At 57.7% G+C, this 18,293-nt stretch overlaps 1 protein-coding gene and 1 pseudogene across 3 annotated transcripts in view; one reads left to right on the top strand and one right to left on the bottom strand.

Moving 5' to 3' along the window:
- Positions 1-18,293, bottom strand: part of CAMK2B (calcium/calmodulin dependent protein kinase II beta) — a 78,948-nt gene that overhangs the window by 46,378 nt on the left and 14,277 nt on the right. For all 3 annotated transcript variants that reach the window (XM_044245750.1, XM_044245751.1, XM_044245752.1), the window contains exon 2: positions 4,997-5,091. In XM_044245750.1, coding sequence (XP_044101685.1) covers positions 4,997-5,091 — 95 coding nt within the window. The remainder of the gene's footprint in view (positions 1-4,996; positions 5,092-18,293) is intronic.
- On the top strand, positions 11,858-11,961 carry LOC122905684 (annotated as a pseudogene).

The following is an 18,293-nucleotide window of genomic DNA, read 5'->3' as shown; positions in this document are numbered from 1 at the left end:
GGACTCCGGGGCTGGGGCTGGGACTGGGGAGGAGCGGGGAGGGGGCAGGAGGGAGGGGGAGAGGATGTTAAGAGAGGAGAGGGAGGCGGGATCCGGATGAGGGGAGAGGGAGGGAGAGGGAGGAGGGAACGGATAGGAGGGAGGAGAGGGGACGGTGGGGAAGGGTCCCCACCTCCAAGCGCAGGGGAGGGAGAGAGAGGGAGGGGCGCCGGCCGCGCATGCTCAGCCGTGGCTGCAATGCGGCGCTGCGTCCTCCATTAACCCAGTTCCGCTGCCGGGCTGTGGTCATGGGCACCCCCCCCAAGGGAAACCTGGGAAACCTGGGACTCGCTGTGCCAAGGGGGCCGGTTCAGCTTTCTGGTGGGAGGGGGCTGGGTCTGCCCCGCCCCATCACACTTTCGTCGTGCAGGGGTGCCCCAGGGCAGAAGGAGCCATGCAGGCCTTAGGGAAAGTGTAGCCCGAAGTGACCCAGGAAGGAGCTGGGGGTGAGCCAGGCATCAGCTTGCGGGTCCCAGTAGGCTTACAGGTGAGACCTCATCTCCTCACCTGTCACCTGTCACTCAGTCCCCTCATCCAGAGGTGAGCCCCTCCCCTGAGGTGAACCCCACCTGTGAGCCCCACCTGACCTCACCTGTGTGGTCAGCCCCACCTGTGACACCAGCCCCTCCTCTGTGGGGTCAGCCCCATGCCTGACCCTCATCAGGCCCCCCAGCTGGGTGGACCCTAAAGCTGCCCATGCCCCAGGCTCTGCTCAGCACCGCTGGGGGAACCTGAGCGATTCTCCTGACTTCTGTAGGACTCAGCTCCCTCATTTGTGAAATAAGGTGCCCAGCCCAACCACAGGGGGTGAGGAAGGTATGCCCAGCCTGACCACAGGGGGTGAGGAGGGTCATGGAGAAGCCTCGTGCAGATACGGTGCTGCTGAAGGGCAGGGCAGGCCCCCCTCCTCGGCAACTCCCTCCTTCCCCGAGTTTAGCTACCACCCAGGGTCGCTGCCGAGATGAGACGTGGTCTGCAGACTTGCATGTCCACAGGCCCTGACCCCAGGTGATTCACGTCCCTCGAGCTGCTTCTGTGAACAGTACCCAGCAATCCAGGTGTGTTCACTGTACCCCCCCTTGGAGACACAGGAAGCATTACAACCCCCACAGCACACGGCACCCGTGGGGGCCACCTGCAGTGTCCTGGCACTCCCAGGAGCACCCGTGACCGAGCAGGGCAGGTGACGTGTGTCCAGGGCCCATGTGCTCCTGGCCACTGCGTGTGGCCGGCCACTTCTCTATCACCAGAAGCCTCAAAGGAGCCAGGCTGCTGCCCCCTGTGGGGGGGAAGTGGGGACCCCCTCCACAGTGCACTGGACTCAGCAACAGGTGGACAGGACGGTGAGGGACAAGGGCTCTGCGTCTCCACTTCCCACCACTCCTCTTTCTAAGGCACTTGCCCTGGGTCCCTCCCCCTCATCCATGGGCCCCTCTCCATCCCTCCTCCCAGAAGGACAGCGGGACACAGATCTGGGAAGTGGTTTGGCACATGCCACAGAATAGGCTGGGTGCCCTCGCTCAGGACACGTTCTGTGACCCTGTGGGATTTAGTTACGGAGTGGCCGCCAGGCTTCCCAACCACACTCGGGTGCCCGGACGTCCCAGATGATCAGGGGCATGCCCCACAGACCCAACCCAGCAGCCCAACCCTCTAGATACCTCCACCCCATCCCCACCTGGCATCCTATTTGGGAGCCTAGCCCATCTCCAGCATACTCTTGTGTATGCCCCTCACCAAAATGCATTCACTCCAGGAATGTAGCCATCCCCTCCACACCACTTCTGAAGCGCCGGGCTCTGGCCAGAGTGGGAGACGTGGTGGGGAACCCAGCGAATCCAGGCCCTGCCCCCAGGGCCTATAAGTCTGGTGGCAAAGACAGCCATAGTACAAAGAGGGTGCTTGGGTCCCACATTCCACTGAGGCAGAGAGCAGATACACTGAAGAAATGTCACCAACAGACAGTTCGGGAAAATCATTTCCAGAGAGAACAGACACGTGCAAAGGCCCAATGGCATGAGGCACTGGAAGAAGCCAAGGGCCTAAGGAGAGCTGGTGGGAGGGAGCAGACAGGGCCAGACGGTGCGTCAGGCCAGGGGAGAACTTGAGGCCTACGGAAGGCTGCCCGGCAGCCTGACAGAGGGTCTGGGAGCAGGAAGGGCACAGAGCTACTAGTGCCCTCCAGGAACAAGCCATCGGCAGAGAGATGCCTCCAGACTTGGGGGGTTTCCAAGCTGGGAGGGAGGACCCAGGGCAGCTTCACAGAGGAGGGGGCCTGGAACCTACAGGCTGGGTGGCCGGGAAGGGGAGGGAGCGAGGCAGAGAGGGGAGGTGTTGGGCAGCACTGTGCCTGTGGGCCACTCCTAAGCACCTTACTCCCCACACAATCCGGAACAAGTACACACTAGTTTCATCCCTGTTATGGCTGGGGACACTGAGACGGGGGGGAGAGGGCTTGGTGCCAAGCCCCAGCCCACCGTTGGCCCACGCTGAGCACGAAGGCAAGAGTCTGCACAGAGACCCTGTCCCCTCAGCTAGGGAAGTCTGGAGGGACTGGGGAGGGCCTGAGGACCCTGAGGCCTCCGCACAGGGGAGGCGACCAGTCCTCTGTGTAGACCGCTCCTCCCTCGGACAGATGTGCTAAGCAACAACGTGGGGAGCAGCAGGGCATCTGGGATGGGCTGCGGGACAGGGGTTACAGATGAAGCAGAGTCGGCAGAGAGTCGATAGCTGTCGAAGCTGGGGAACCATGCTGTCTCCTTCTCTCTATCTGGGATGTTTTAAAGTTTCCCTGATAAAGAATTACAAAGGAAACAAAAATGTCCCAGACCCCCCCCCCAGTGCTGGGCAGTGCAGAGGCCTGAGCATGAGGGGCAAAGTAGCAGGGGCCCCGAGGGTAGGTAGGACGGGGCGGGCCAGCCACTCTGGCTCCCCACAGCCCTGCTGTGGCCCTGCTCCCGCCACCCATCCCAAGCTGTGCCCAGGACACGTGTGTGAGGACATGGGCAGGAGCAGGGCTGACGGGAGCCCCAGGCTCCACATAGCTCCCCAGCCGCATGCTGGCAGGGGCTCCAAGGGCCTGGCCTCAGGGACACAGAGGCAACAAAGCAGGCCGTCAGGCCAGGAAGGGGTGAGAAGGTGCACTCCTGCAGGGGCAGAGTGAGCAGGTGCAGTGGTACTCTCCCAACACACCTGCAAGTTGAAGCTTCTGCTGGTCCTGACCCTCCCTGCCTGTAGAGCATGTTGAAGGCACCCATAGGGCAGGGGGGAGGGTACTGCAGGGGAGCTGCATGATTCCACAGAAACATATCCATGTCCCTTTCTGCTTGGACCTCACAAACTCCTATGCATCCCTCAAGACCCTCCTACTGCTCTGTGCCCTCCCCCCTGCTCATGCCCACACCTGGAGTTGCAGTGGCTTACGAGGATGTTTGCTCAGTGCCAAGCGTGGGGAGAGGGACTGCTTTGACAGTCTAGGGGACATCTGAGGGGGGCTGCCTCTCCTCCTCCCATGGTCTGGAACAAGCCTATGTTCCTCCTGTCTTAGGGACTCCACCCCTGCAGCCATATCCTCTCAAACCACCGACAGACGGCATCCACTCGCATCCCCCAGCTGGTGTCGGGGACCTCAGGAGCTGCGTGCATGTGTGTGAGCTGCTTGTGTGTGTGTCTGGTCTGTATGTGCACTGCGTGTGCATGCATGTGCACTGTGTGTGCATGTGTGCTGCATGTAGGCGCATGTGCTGCGTGTATGGTGCATGCTGTGTGTGTGTGCTGTGTCCGTGTGTGTGTGCATGTGCATGCGCTGCGTGCGTGCATGAGTGTGTGTGCGTGTGTGTGCACGTGTGTTCCGTGTGTGCTGTGTATGTGCGTGCCATGGCACGCTCTGTGGTGGCACCTTGTCCAGGCACACGTGCTCTGGGACTGCCTTGGCTCACAGAGTCACAGCAGATCCACAGCATTCCCCCTCCCAGCCCGGTCACCACAGCCAGCCCCACAGAGGCCAGCAGAGCCCACCACTGTCCCCCTGGGGAGGGGGTGGGCTGGTCATCAAGGGACGGTCGGGAGCTTGTGCTTCTGGGTCTGCCCAGAATCTCACTGCTCATGCCCGCATGGGGGCAGCAGGCTCTGAGGACGTGGGACTGACCCCCCCCCCAGCCGGCCCTGCAGGCCCCCACCATGAGCTGGGACAGGAGAGCCCACCCCTGGAAACAGGTCTGAAGAACTCGCACAGGGACTCAAAGGTGTGCCCTGCAGGCCACCAGACTGGACCCCACATCTCGGGGGGAAGGTAAACCAGCACTACCCAAGCCCAGCGCCTCTCAGACCAGAGAAGGAGCCTCTCAGCTCAGATCTGTGTCTGGACACTAACCGGGGGTCCCCAAGCAAGCGAGACAGCACCAGACTGGGGCCTAGCTTGACTCTCTCTGCCCAGGGGTCCCCGGCCTCCTCCTGACTGGCCCTGGGGTCCATCGGGGGGCCTGTTGGATCCCTGCCCCTTGCCCCCAACTGTGTACTCTGACAAACCTGCTGAGGGCAGCACCCCACCACACATCACTGTTGGACCCCAAGAGGGCAGGGTTCTATTGTGTGCCCAGCCTGGGCCACCACCCAGCAAGGGCTCCAGAGGGACAACAAGGTGGACGGGCTCCTGCGCAGCACCACACTCAACCCTGCAGGCCCAGAGCCCTGCCCTACTTTGGCAAACCATTCCCTGGAGAGGTCCCACGGTCCAGTAACCCCACAGCATTGGTCACGAGACGTCTTCAGCCCTCCGAGTGCCCCCACTGCCAGCCCTCCAGGAGCTCCCAGACCAGAGTCAAGGAGTGACCCCAGTCTGAGCATATGGGTTCCTCTCCCTGCGGCTGGCCCCACCAGGCCGGAGGAGATGCCACCCCCGTCCCGCCACGCTCCAGGCCTACAGGAGCCCAGCCCCCACCGGCGCAGCCATGCCTACCTCTGGCTGACAGCTTCTTGGTGTTGATGATCTTGGCTGCATACTCATGGCCGGTGCAGAGCTTGACACAGCGCCGGACCACAGAGAAAGCCCCCCTGGGGAGGAAATGGGGGACAGAGACAGAGGAGAGTCGATTAACCTCCCTGTGAGCACCTAGCACCCGACCCCAAAGCCCAGCCTGGGCTGTGACCTGTTCCGGGCAGATGCTCCTGGCCCCTGTGCTGGGCGCCTGCCAGACAGAGACCCCCTGCCTAGGGGAAACCCAGCTCTTGCTAGACTGTGGCCTTGCCATCCTTGCTGGATGAAGGGCCTGCCTGGGGTCTCCCAGTGTCCTCCTCTAGCTATCTGCACCAAACTGTGAGGCCCAGCGAGTCCTCCCCAAAGCCATGAACCAGCCCAGCTCCAGGCAGTGTAGCTGGAATTCATCAAAGGTTCTGGAGGGAGGGAGAAGCGTCATGCCACTAAGCTGCCCAGCTGGAGGACAGGGCCCCTCCCGAATTGCACGGCAGTGCCGGTGCTTCTGAGAGCAGGGGGATGGGGGGGGCGGCACAGAGGGCCCCAAGCAGGCCGTGTGGGTGCCATCGGGTCCCGTGTGGTATTCCACTTGTCACCAGCCCTAGTTTAATCTGATTTCCTAATAATGTCACACAGGTTCCTGGGAGTCGGCCGGGAACAGGAAATGTCTCAGGAAGGGTCTCAGTCCAGCTCGGAGGCCACAGGGGACAGGCGGGCACAGTGCCCCTGTTGGGCTGAGCACACCAGGCCAGGCAGCGGCCCCTCCACCGTCTTCCTCCCCAAAGGCCCGGCAGGCACAGGCCTCCCCACCATCCACGCAGCCTGATAAACCCACGGCTGCTGTGGGCGCGGGGAACGCAACGTCTCCAACAGAGAACACTTGCCCTACAACAGTCCCCCCTTCCTCCTGGCTTTGCTTCCCGCAGAGTCGGGGCCCCATGCCCAACCGGAAGGTCATGATCTCTGGACATGCGGTCCGAAGGTCAGCAGCCACCTCACGCCATGTCCCCAGCCTGAGCCGGTCACCTGCTCACGAGGGCTCGTCACTCTCTCGCCCCTCGTGTAAGCCAGTGCACGGAGACAGCATTCACACAGCCTCTGCTCCGATGGCCTGCTGTGACACAGCTCTCCCTCGCAAGCACCTACTGAACCCAATCCATAAACAGAGCCTAAACCCAGCGTGCGCACACAGGAAGAAATCATGGTGCCCTCGGAGCTCAGAACTCCACGTAGCTTCAGGCATTCACTGCGGGCCCTGGGACATGTCCCCGCTGATGAGGGGGCACCACTGGATCCTTTCGGAGAAAAAACCTTATTAAAGCATACTATTCACTTTCCTGAAAAAATGTGAGTATTGCACTAAATCTAACAGCGCAGCTCCTTGTAACCAACGGCTCTGCGCGGGGCTGCGTCCTTGTGTTCCTGAAGTCAGCTGGAAAAGCAGGTGGGGGCTGTTTGTGGGGGAGCAAGCAGGCTGGGGACGCACACGGCTCCGTCCACGCCCTCAGCCCCTGTGCTCCCTCTCACTATGTCAGAAGACAGTGAAGAGAAGGATGATGTTTTGACCCTCATGGGAGGGGAAAAGCCAGAAGCTTCCTGCCCATCTGGGTTTGAAAGCTGCTCTGTCCACACTGCATCGCTCTCTCTGAGCCTGTCTCCCCTTGGCTGCAGGAGCAGGAGAGGCTCCCAGGGCTGCCCAAGGGCTGATCGAGGCCTGAATGACCATCTGCCCCCACTGCCTTGGTCTCCTGCTCACTGACTGCTGGAGAGGAACCCAGCCCCACCCACTGCTGGCCCACGATTACCCAAAGTTCCGTGAGCCTCCAGGGGACAGTCAGGACTTCCTGTGCTAGAATCTGACCTCATGGCCTAGGCCTGAGCCCCACCTGCAAGTTGCCCATGGCTGGGGCAGGGTGGGCCACAAGGGAGGCCCCCAGGGGACGGAGGTGGGATCATTCTGGGACCAGGGAGGGACACATTAGGCCCTCCCACCAGACAGGGTAAGGACAGGATAAATAAGAGTGAGCAGGAGTCCCGCCTGGCGCATAGCAGGGAGGGCGCAAACATGATGGTGAGCCTACAGCCAGAAGCCTGGACCTCTGGACAGACAGCTATGCGGACCGTGCCAGGGGCTTCCCCTCTGCCCCACATCTGGGGGCCTGCTTCCTCCCGGGGCACAGAAGATCTATGCCCCGGACGGTGAGAACCTGTGTAAGGCCGGAGGCAGGCAGGCAGAGGCCAGACACTGGACTAGGAGGGAACAAGGAAGGCAGCAGGCACAGTGCATCCAGCAGGCACTCAATACCGGACACAGACCTTTTTCCCCCCAAGGTCCCACCTCCCAGGTGAGGGGAGGGGACCTCTGGGAGCCCCTCTGGGGTAGTCCCTGTTGCCTGGCCTAGAGGAAAGTTCTAGAAAGGGCTGCTCCCACCCCTGTCTTCCATTGGGCACCTGCACCCCAATGCCCATTCAAACCCAGTCCAGGGATGAGGGGCTGGGCAGGGGGCTGGGGTCTCCAATGGTAGATGCTGTGGGAGTCACCAGGAGAGGCCTCCAGGCACTCAGACAACTCCCCACGTGGACTCACCAGAGGGAGAAGCCGGCCATCAGGCAGCAAGGCAGGACAAGCACAGGGAAGCTGTGCAGCCCCCAGGAACCACCACCCCTCTGGCCTCTGGTCATGGCAAACCCAATCTCATGGCCCACACTAGGCATCTGCCCCCTCCCCTTGGGCTGGCCCTGAAGGACTGCCAGGAACTGTGCCTCCCAGATGGACCACCTGCCCTCCCTGCATCTGGACTGGGTCTCAGCCTGGCATCTCAGAGCAGCTGCCGCCTCCTCCCCTCGCCGCCAGCTCCGCCAGTTGCCAGACCCTGAGCAAGGAAGTCCCCCAGAACCGCAAGTATGCTGAGAAAAACGTGCTGTTCAGGCCACCCGCCAGGGGTCCCAACATCCAGGACACGGTGGAGAGAGGTGAGGCCAGCAGCGTCCTTCCTTGGGACTCACCCCATCCTGCCCCCAGAAATATGTCATCGAGAGACATCTACCTGACCAAGAGCCGGAGTCTCTATTCCGACCCCCCTAGGACGGCTTTTCTGCTACTGAGGTCCCAGTAAATGACGGGGTCATTTTCTCAGTCTCAAACCAGCAAGGACTCAAAAGACATTCTCTTTTTTTAATCAGCTTGACTTGACTCTTAAAAGCCCACAGCGTCCTTGGTGCCGGGGCCTCAGAATCTGAACACTCATTTCTAATCACTTCGAACAGGAACCGTGATTTCCACCAGCAAGAAGGCCCCACCCAGGCAGGCAGCAGGGCGACCTCCTGGCTCAGAGCGGTCCCTCAACCAGGCCTGCCCTCTTCCCCACTCTCCTCCCCGCCCTTCCCTGCACCCTTGCAGCTGCCCTCCTGGCTTCTCCCCTACAAGCCTACGTGGTCCACGGTCCCTGGAGCTTCCGGCCACAAAGGGCAGCCTCACCTGGGTATAGTCCAGAGACCATGCCGGCCCCTGCCTGTCTGTGGCTCTCCATAGCCTGTCCTGGTGGGGGTCGGCGCCCCCCAACCCGACCCTCCTGCTCTGCTCAGGGGTCCCACGGACTCAGCCCCTCAGGAAACACCCTCCAACCCTCGGCAGATGCCCCCACCCCCTCCTGCGGCCTACTCTCCGCAGTCCGCCCCATCCCAGTCTCTCGCTCTTTCTGGGGACCGCCCCTTCCCCTCCAGCGGCACAGGCAAGCCCACTCGTCCCCCGGGGCGGACGCAGCGAGCCAGCAGGCCGTGAGGGCCCCTGTCAGCCAGCGCAGGGGCTCAGGGGTCGTGTCCTCACTCACCTCCCGCTGCTGCCCGCCCAACCTGTGGCCGCAGCAGCAAGGTCCGACCCTGCGCTCTCCTCCAGTCTCTGAACGGCCCCCACATGCCGCCCCCCACCCAACGCCACAGGGAGCCTGCCCCTGACGCGCACCACCTGCGCCCGCCGCAGCGCCCGCTCCCCGCTGCACCTGGCCACGAAGACCCGCCCCTCCCTGCTCCACCCGCTCTACGCCCGCGCCCACCTGCCCGCCGGCCCCGCCCCGTCCGCAGGCCCGTCCTTGTCGGCTCCGCCCCTACCCCCAGCCCCGCCCTGCAGCCCCGCCCTCCCCGCCTCTACTGGCTCTGCCCCCTCTGTCAATCCCACACCGCCCCTCCCCCCGGCCCTGCAGCCCCGCCCCCTGTCCCCGTCAACCCTTCAACTCGCCCCTGCGACTCCAGCCCGCATCTGCCCCTGCTTCTCAGCTGGGCAGCTCGGCTCTCACCCGGTTTCCTGGCAGACCCTGGGGGGCAGCGGCGGCCCCTCTCCCGGCCGCCCCCACCCGGCTCACGTCCCGCCTTACCCCGCCCTCCACGCGGGGGCTCTTCTGCTGAGCGGCAGACTCGCCAGGTTTGGGAAGGAGTCCTTGGGTCCAGCCCACACCTCACAGGTGCCCCACAGCGCCCCGGGGGCGGGCCTTCCCGCAGCGAGCCCGGCTGCGGCCCAGGTCCGACCCGCCGCAGTGCCTGCAGGAGGCCGCTGTGTTCCCGCAGGTCTCAGAGTTCACAGCCGAGCAAACCAAAGCCTTGAGTCAAAGCAAAGGACCCAACCATGGTTCATCTGCTGGCCCAGGCACCCCGCAGCTGGGGACGGAGTTGGGGGAGGAGGTCTGCTCTGGATGGGAACAGCCCTCTTGAGCGCCCCGCCACCGGCAGGCCGACCGATCCTTCTGGAACAGGCTGGGCGGGCAGCAGAAGCAGCTGGCCGCTCCTCCAGTCTCCCCACTGCACACTCACCAGTCGGTGCTGAGACCAGCCGGAGCGGTACCCCGTTCTCCCCAGACTGGCCAGGCCCAGATAGACTCAGCTCAGGGGGTCCGGGCCAGGCTCGGGTAGAACCAGCCAGGGACGCCCTTCACTTGTTCCCTCCCCTTCGTTTAAACTGAATCAGGCTGCTATTTGTGTATTAGCGGGATGCCCTTTTCCTATCTCTGACTGAGACTAGCTCTGGGGAAGGAAGAGAGGGGTCCTTCTATGGTTTCGATCGACTTAGGTAACTGGGCAGGAAACATTAACTTCTACATGAAACGGAGGGCTACGATTGTTGTTATGTATTTCCTGCTTATGCTACGACTACTGCGACCTTAGTACGCATTACCCATGCTCCTGGCAGAAAACGGAACCAACAAGGTAGTTGGAAAAACGCGCGGAAGGCGCCCCCACCTTCATGACCCGCTGGGGGACCCGCACCTGTTTACACTCTGTTTTCCCCTCCCTCTCGAACACACTGAACAACCCTTCCACGTGTGGCAGCTGCAAACTGCTCCAGCAGAGGATGCCAACCCCGGGGACGCCAGGAGGGAATGTCAGCCTCCCGGCCTTCCTGGCCTCCCCGGCCCTGGGGCTGGAGCCAGGGAGGAGAGTGTGCTGGTCCCCAGCAGGATTTGGCCAAAAATGTGTCCCACTGGGCAGGACCTCCGGGTCCTGCTGTAGGAGTAATGTGCAGAGCCCAGGCCCACAAGGGCCACCAATCCCCAGTTTCAGGATGGCTCTCCCTCTGGGGACCGCGTCCCACCACCGTCCAGGGAGGACACGGGGAAGCAGGTCTGAAGAAGCCTGACTGGAGACCAGTGTGGATAACACTGCACCGTATCTGTGAACACCCGTATCCCTGTGGCCTTGGCAGTGTCCACGCAAGCCACGCGTGCGAGAGCCTGGTTTGTGGACTGCCTTCTGTGTCGAGTGTCACCTCACACACAATCCCCACGCTCTGACCTAGATCACGACTTGTCCTCTTCGGAGCAGACAGCATTCCTTCCAGGGGTCGCCGAGCACTTTCTCAGCCGACAGGCACTGGGGATGTGTCCGATGTCCCTCCTCAGAAATGGCCTGCCATGAACATCTCGGTTATTTCCATAGAGTTATTAAGGCACATTAGCTGGGCGATTCACAACAACTTACCACACCACCAGTGATGAAAACCACCTGTTCTTCGGCTGCCCTGGTGTCCAACCCGGGCCCTTCCCAGGCCCTTGAAATCCCGGTGGCTCCCAGCCCGGTCCTCTGAGCCCCTGTAAGAAACTAAAGCTCTGCACCATCCCTGCTGTGCTAATGTCCTGGGGCCACTTCAGCAAAGCACCACAGACTGGTGGCTTAAACAGCAGAAAGGTATTGTCTCCCAGGCCCAAGGGCCAGAAGTCCAAGATCAAGGTTCCGGTTCCTCCTGAGGCCATGAGGGAGAGTCTGTTCCAGCCTCTCCCAGCTTCTGGGGGTTGGCTGGAGATCCTTGGTGCTCCTTGGTCTGTAGAAACATCACCCTGCCCTCTGCCTTCATGTTCACATGGCGTTCTCCCTATGTGCCTGTCTCTGTCCAAATTTCCCCTTTTTAGAAAGACACAGTCATGTTAGATGAGGAGTCATCCTACACCAGGATGATTCATCTTAACTCATTACATCTGCCACAACCCTAACAAGGGTCACATTCTGAGATCCCGGGGTTAGCACTCCAACATATGAATTCTGAGGAGACACAATTCAACCCCCAACACACACGGGCCCTCACCTCAGCTCCACCTGATGTGCCACTGTGTGCACAAGACAAACATTTCCCAAATGATGTTCCTCAGACTTTACCTCTGCAGGAAGTCAACAGATGGTAGGTACAAAGGGGGCTTTTTAGGCAAAGTTTGAGAATTAGTAAGTTAAATGGTGTTTTCCTTCCTTGCTTGCTTGCTTTTTTTTAATTGCAGGACTTCTCAGAGCCTTTAATATGGTCATCTGTGCTAGGAGTGTCCATCTAGGGAGTCATGAGGTGCAGCTTCTCCCTAATTATTTCACCACAGCTTTGAGCAGTGGCAGTATCGTAGCCAATGAGGTTTATCCAAGGTGCAATTATTGCTAATTGAAACCTAATTATTTCACCACAGAAATATTTACTCAAGAAGTGTCATGAGGGCCAGGAATGGGGGCAGAGGGTACTTCGAGTCTCCAGGCCTCTATCCTGACCCCTTTCTGAAACCCTATGAGGCCCGCCAAAGTCCAGCGACAGATGTCTGCTGAATGAAGCCCCCCTACAAAGTAGGAAACGGCGACGCAGGGCAGAAACACCGCCGCCGCCAGCCAGCGTCCACCGCCCGGCCACAGACACACACCCGAATGTGAGAGAGGAACGGCTTCCCCAGGAGTCCTGCGGGCGCAGCTCAGAGGAAGACCCCGGCAGGGCCCCGCACGACCACTTGTGCCAGGTGCCCTGAGGAGATCTGGGTGTGAGTGTGCACAGTGGTGACTAATCGTTGTGACTTTCCGCAGTCACACCAAGGTCGGCCAGTCCCACACAGATGAAGAGCCTGACCTTGGCACGTGTCCGCAGCGTCCGGTTTCAGTCTCACAGCTTACACCGTCACCATCCCCCGCCACGGCTGCGCTCCCCTGCGGCCCACAGACACCCTCGAGCAGCTTCCTGGAGGGCTCCAAGCAGCAGAGATGACGGGCCCAAGAGGGGCATCAGCCCAGAGGACGCGGTGAGGTCTGGAGGGGGAGGAACACGCTGGGACAGAGCTACTGTGGGAAGACGAGAAGGTTCTGGAGAGACGGTGGCGATGGCTGTGCACACCGCACATGTCCTCAGGTTACGGATGCCGGATACTTGAAATCAGTTTAAATGGTAAATTTTATATTATGTGTATTTTACCACAAGAGAAAAAACAAAGGGATGGAGAACACGGGAGCAGCTGCACTGATTTCAGAGGGAGCAGAGGGAGCGAGGGGGGTTATCAGGGTAAAGAGGGGCCTCACACGCGACAATCCTTAGTGTGGACACTGAAAGTACATCAGACCGCATGAGGAAAACCTGACAGAACTGTAAGAAGTCGATGAGTCCACGTTCACGGTTGGAGACGTCACCACCCTCCGTGGGAAGCGGACGCACCCAGCAGGCAGAAAACCACAAAGGCCGTCGCCACACTCGCCGGCACCCCCGCCAGCTAGGTCTATGGGACATCGACAGCGCCTTCGCCCAGCAAGAGCGGAACATGTTCCCAAGCTCACACACACATGCACCCAGACCACATTCTGGGCCATAACACACTGTAGCACACTTGTTAGATGAGACGTCATACACATCGTGCTCTCAGATCACAGTGGGATCACACTGGAAACAAAAGCAGAAAGACCGCTGGAAAACCTCCTAACACAGGAAGGTCAGACTACACACTTCCAAAAAACACACGGGTCAAAGAAAAAAATTCAAGAAAAAATTTTAACTATTTTAGTTAATTGAAAATAAAACTTAAAATTTGCAGGACTTACTAACATCAGTGCTTAGAAGAAAATTCAAGTCATCAAATGTATATAGTAGAAGAGAATACTTAAAACCAATAATCTAAGCTTCCACCTTAGGAAACTAGAAAAAGAAGAGCAAATTAAATACAAAGCAAGCAGGGATGCCTGGGGTGCTCAGTGGGTTAAGCCTCTGCCTTCGGCCCAGGTCATGATCTCAAGGTCCTGGGATCAGCCCCGAATTGGGCTCTCTGCTCAGCGGGGAACCTGCTTCCTCCTCTCTCTCTGCCTGCCTCTCTGCTTACTTGTGATCTCTGTCTGTCAAATAAACAAATAACATCTTTAAAATAAATAAATACAAAGAAAGCAGCAGACATAATAAAAGAGCAGAAATCAATGAACTTGAAAACGGGAAATAAATAGAGAAAATCAACGAAACCAAAACTGATCTTTTGAAAAGATCAATAAAATTGATAAGCCTTTAGCCAGGATAAGAGAAAAGGAGAGAGGGCACAAATTACTAACATCAGAGATGAAAAGGGGCCAACACCGACCCCCGGAAATTAAAGGATAATAAAGGATACGATGAGCAACTCATCTGGTGACACAGATGAGATGGACCAGCTCCTTGAAAGACATAATCTGCCAAAACTCACACAAGAAGAAACAGATGATCTGAAGAGGCCTATATCTGTTAAGGAAATTGAATCAACAATTAATAACCTTCCCAAACAGAAGGCATCAGGCCCAGTGGTGTTTGGCATAACACCAAATGGATATTCTTGTGGGTTCCAGTGGGTTCACTGGTGAATTCTACCAAACACTTGAGGAAGAAGTTATACCAATTCTCTACAATCTCTTCCAGAAAAAAAAAAAAAAAAAAAAAAAAAGAAGCAGAGGGACTATTTCCTAACTCATTCTGTGAAGCTATCATTACTCTAAAACCAAAACCAGACAAAGACATTATAAGAAAAGGAAACTACAGACCAACATCTCTCATGAATACGGATGCAAAAATCCTCAACAAAATCCTAGCAGAGTCCAACAATACACTCCACGGCCAAGGAGCAATGTCTCCCCAGCAGGCAAAGCTGGCTAGTTCAACATTTGAAAACCAGCTCACATAACCATCACACCCACTGATTTAAAAGGAAAATCACGTGATTGTATCAACAGATGCAGCAGAGCCTTTGACAACATCCAACATCCATCCGTAGTAAAAATCTCAGCAAACTGGGAACAGAGCTATCGTAACTTGATGAAGAACACTGCATTGGCTCAAGATATCAGAGTCTAGATGGCTTAAAAACAGGAACTTATTTTCTCACACTTCTGGAGGCTGGGGGTCCAAGATCAAGGTCCCTCAGGGTCTGGGCTCTTTTGTGAGCTCTCTTCTCTAGACTGGCAAGTGGCCACCATCTCCCTGAATGCTCACAGGGCCTTTCCTCAGTGGGTACACAGAAGAGAGAGCCAGTAAACTCTCCGGCGTCTCTTCTCATAAAGACCCAATCTTATGACCTCAATTAACCTTAATTACCTCCTAAAGATCTTATCTCTAAATACAGTCCCACTTGGGGCTAGGGCTTTAATCTATGAATCTGGAGGGGCGGGCCACAGTTTAATCCTTAGCAAGAACCTACAAAAAACCTACAACTAACCTCATACTTTTGGAGAAAGTAGATGCTTTCCTCTTCAACATCGTACTGGGAATCCTAGCAGATTCACTAAGACAAGAAATGGAAATAAAAGGTATACAGATTGGGAAGAAAGAAATAGAGCTGTCTTTCTTTGCAGATGAATGATTACCTATGTAAAAAGTCTCCCAAATGGTTAAAAAAACAAAAACAAAAACCACAAATCTTCCTGGAACTAATGAGCGATTATAAAAAAGTTGCAGGATATAAGATTCATATACGAAATTAGCTGCTTTTCTACACACCAGCAACAAGCAATGGAATCTGAGATTTAAAATGCTATACTGTTTCCATCACCACCAAAAAATGAACTATACTTGGGTATCACAAAACAGGTGCGAGATCGACAGAAGAGAAACTCCCAATTTCCACAAACGAGATCCAAGAACGAAATGAATGAAGAGACGTATCACATCCATGGGTAGAAGACCGTCCTGCTGTCAGGACGTCTGTTCTTCCCCACGTAGCCTAGCTTCAGCGCAGTCCTGATCAAGATCCCAGAAAGAACCGAAACTGCTACTAAAGTCCATTTGGAGGCAAAATACCCAGAGTAGCTGACACAAGACCACAGAAGAACGGAGTCGGAGGCTGATGCCATCCGGCTTCAAGACTTAGTAAGAAGCTGCAGTAATCGAGGCCGCGTGGTTTGGTGGAAAGAGAGATAACACATCAATGGAAGCAAACAGAGAGTCCAGAAAGGGACCCACACACGGAGTCAACCGACTCTTGGCGAAGAGTAAAGGCCGGCGGAGGAAACCTCAACAGATGGTGCTTGCTGTGGTCTGAATGTTTGTGTTTCCCCAAATCAACACGTTCGAATCTGAGCTCCCAAGGTGAGGTCTTAGGTCTTTGGGAGGTGAGGGGGTCAGGAGGCTGGAGCCACACCAATGGGACCAGCGCCTTAGAACAGAGACCCCGGAGAGATCTTGCCACACTTCCATGGCGGGAGGACACAGGGACAACAGCTGTCTAGGCTGTGGGCTCTCCCCAGACGCTACATGTGTGGGCACCATGACCTTGGAATTCCAGCCCCCCAAACCGTAAGAAATCATTTTTCATAAGCCACGCAGCTTGTGGTATTTTGATCACGGTAGCCTGAACAGACCAAGTCCTAGAACGACTCACTCTCCAGATGCCAGAAAAAGAGAGAGAGAATCTAGACACAGACATTACATTTATTACAAAAATTAACTTCAGGCGTCTGGGTGGCTCAGTGGGTTGAGCCTCTGCCTTCAGCTCAAGTCATGGTCTCAGGGTCCTGGGATCGGCCCCCCCACCCCACCCCCGCATCGGGCTCTCAGCAGGGAGCCTGCTTCCCCCTCTCTCTCTGCCTGCTTGTGATCTCTCTCTCTGTCAAATAAATAAATAAAATCTTTTTTAAAAAACTAACTCAAAACGGATTGTAGACCTACATGTAAAAGGCAAAATTATAAAAGTCCTAGAATACATTGTAGGAGAAAATCTACGTGACCTTGCCTTGGCAATGACTTTCTCAGATACGGTACCACAAACGTTTCCATGAAGGACACAAATGACCAAATGGGCTTCACCAGAATAAAACCTCTGCTCCGGGACAGGTTAGGACACTGAGAAAATGAGCCACAAACAAAAGGAAGTATCTGCCAGACACACATCTGGGACTGGACTTGCATTAAAAATACACAAAGAATTACTGAAGCGCAACAGTAAGAAAAACAAACACTCCGGTTTAAAAATGGGCCGAAGACAGGCACAGACACCTCGTCCAAGACAAAGTAAGCACATGGACAGACACCCCACATCCAGTGTTGTCAGGGAAACGCAGATTAAAATGACAAGGAGACTCCGTTATGCCCCGATTAGGATGCCCGAGATCCAGGACCCCGACAATGTCCAGTGCTGGGTGCAGAGTGGCGGGAGCGCCCTCCTTGCTGGTGGGGTGCAGACAGGTGCCGCCGCTCTGGGGGACACTGGGGATTTCTCACCAACACTCTCTTACCATAGGGTCCAGCAATTGCACTACTGGGTATTTACCCAAAGGACTGCCCATGCCCCTGCCACTGTGGAGGCAGAGGGTGAGGGAGGGAGGGCAGGGGGACACCCCCAGGGGACAGGAGAGAGGGCCCTGCTGAGGTTGCCCTCCGTGCAGCCTGTCCGGCCACCCTGCGTGCTGCCTGCTCACTGTCCCCCGCTGTCCATCCCCCCTTCTCTCCAGTAACCAACATTCTCCAGGACTCTCCAGTGACAACCACACTGGGTCCTCGCAGAAGCCACGGACCGAACCCAAGCGCCAGGGATGCATCAAGCCAAGACCAAAATCAGGACAGAGGTAGGGCAGGAGAACCCCAGCACCACCCAGGACCGCTGCTCCCCCCAGGCTGGCTAGGTCAGATCTTCGTCTCTGGCATTCCTCTCCTGTGGGCACGGGGAGGCCTTGGCCAATCCAGCCACCCCCCCCCGCCGGCTCCCAGGGCCCATGTCCCGGGCAGCAGGAGGGCTGAGCCTGGAGGCTGGCGGTTCGGCCAACAGGAAGAATTATCTGTGGGCCCGAAGCCCGTAGTGGACCCAGGGTGAGGCAGCAGGGCTGGGGCTGATGGCGTCCTTGTGTCCACGGGCCACCAGGGGCTTGCACCTCCTTCTCTGTAAGCGGTCTGTTTCCACTGTCAGCCCCATGTCAGTGGGATGGAGGCTGTAGCAGCCCCTCTGTGGGGGGCCATCACCCCTTCACAGCTCCACCTGAAGGGGGCAGGTGCCTCACAAGTTTGGGAGGGAAGCAGCAAGGTGAGTTCTGGGCTGTCCCTTAAAGTGTACCTGGACACTGCGTCTGCTCCCAGACCCCAGATGGCAGGGATTCCAGTTTGCTGTGGAAACTGGTCATCAGCTGTGGGCCAGGCACAGAGGCAGTGACACTGGGACAGGACGGGTAAGCCCAGCCAGGCCTGGAGCCTCCACCACACGGCCCTTCTGTGCCTTACCGAGGCCCTCGCCCTGCCTCAGGGTGCCTACACCCCGCCCTGGCCTGTCCCCATGTCCACTCTGCAAGGCATGGGACAGGTGAGAAATGCAGAGAAAGGGGGGGGTGTAGGCTCTGGCCACGGCCCGAGGACCCGAGAGGTCCTCCCCCTCAGAATCCTAGTCCAAAAGGAAAACTCCAGTGGGGCAAGGCGCACACCCCGAGGGACCTGTCCATGGTCTGTGGCCTCCATGGACCATCAGGCCCGGTGGGCCCAGGAGGGTCCAGCAAAGGCCCCGAGGGGGCAGGTGCATAGGGTCCTGCGCAGCAGATGCTGAGGCTGCCTGCCCTGCATGGGGACAATGACAACACG

Source organism: Neovison vison, chromosome 4, assembly GCF_020171115.1.
Source record: "Neovison vison isolate M4711 chromosome 4, ASM_NN_V1, whole genome shotgun sequence".
Taxonomy (NCBI): Eukaryota; Metazoa; Chordata; class Mammalia; order Carnivora; family Mustelidae; genus Neogale; species Neogale vison.
The sequence above is the reverse complement of the archived record's forward strand: the minus strand, read 5'-3'. Positions and strand labels throughout refer to the sequence as shown.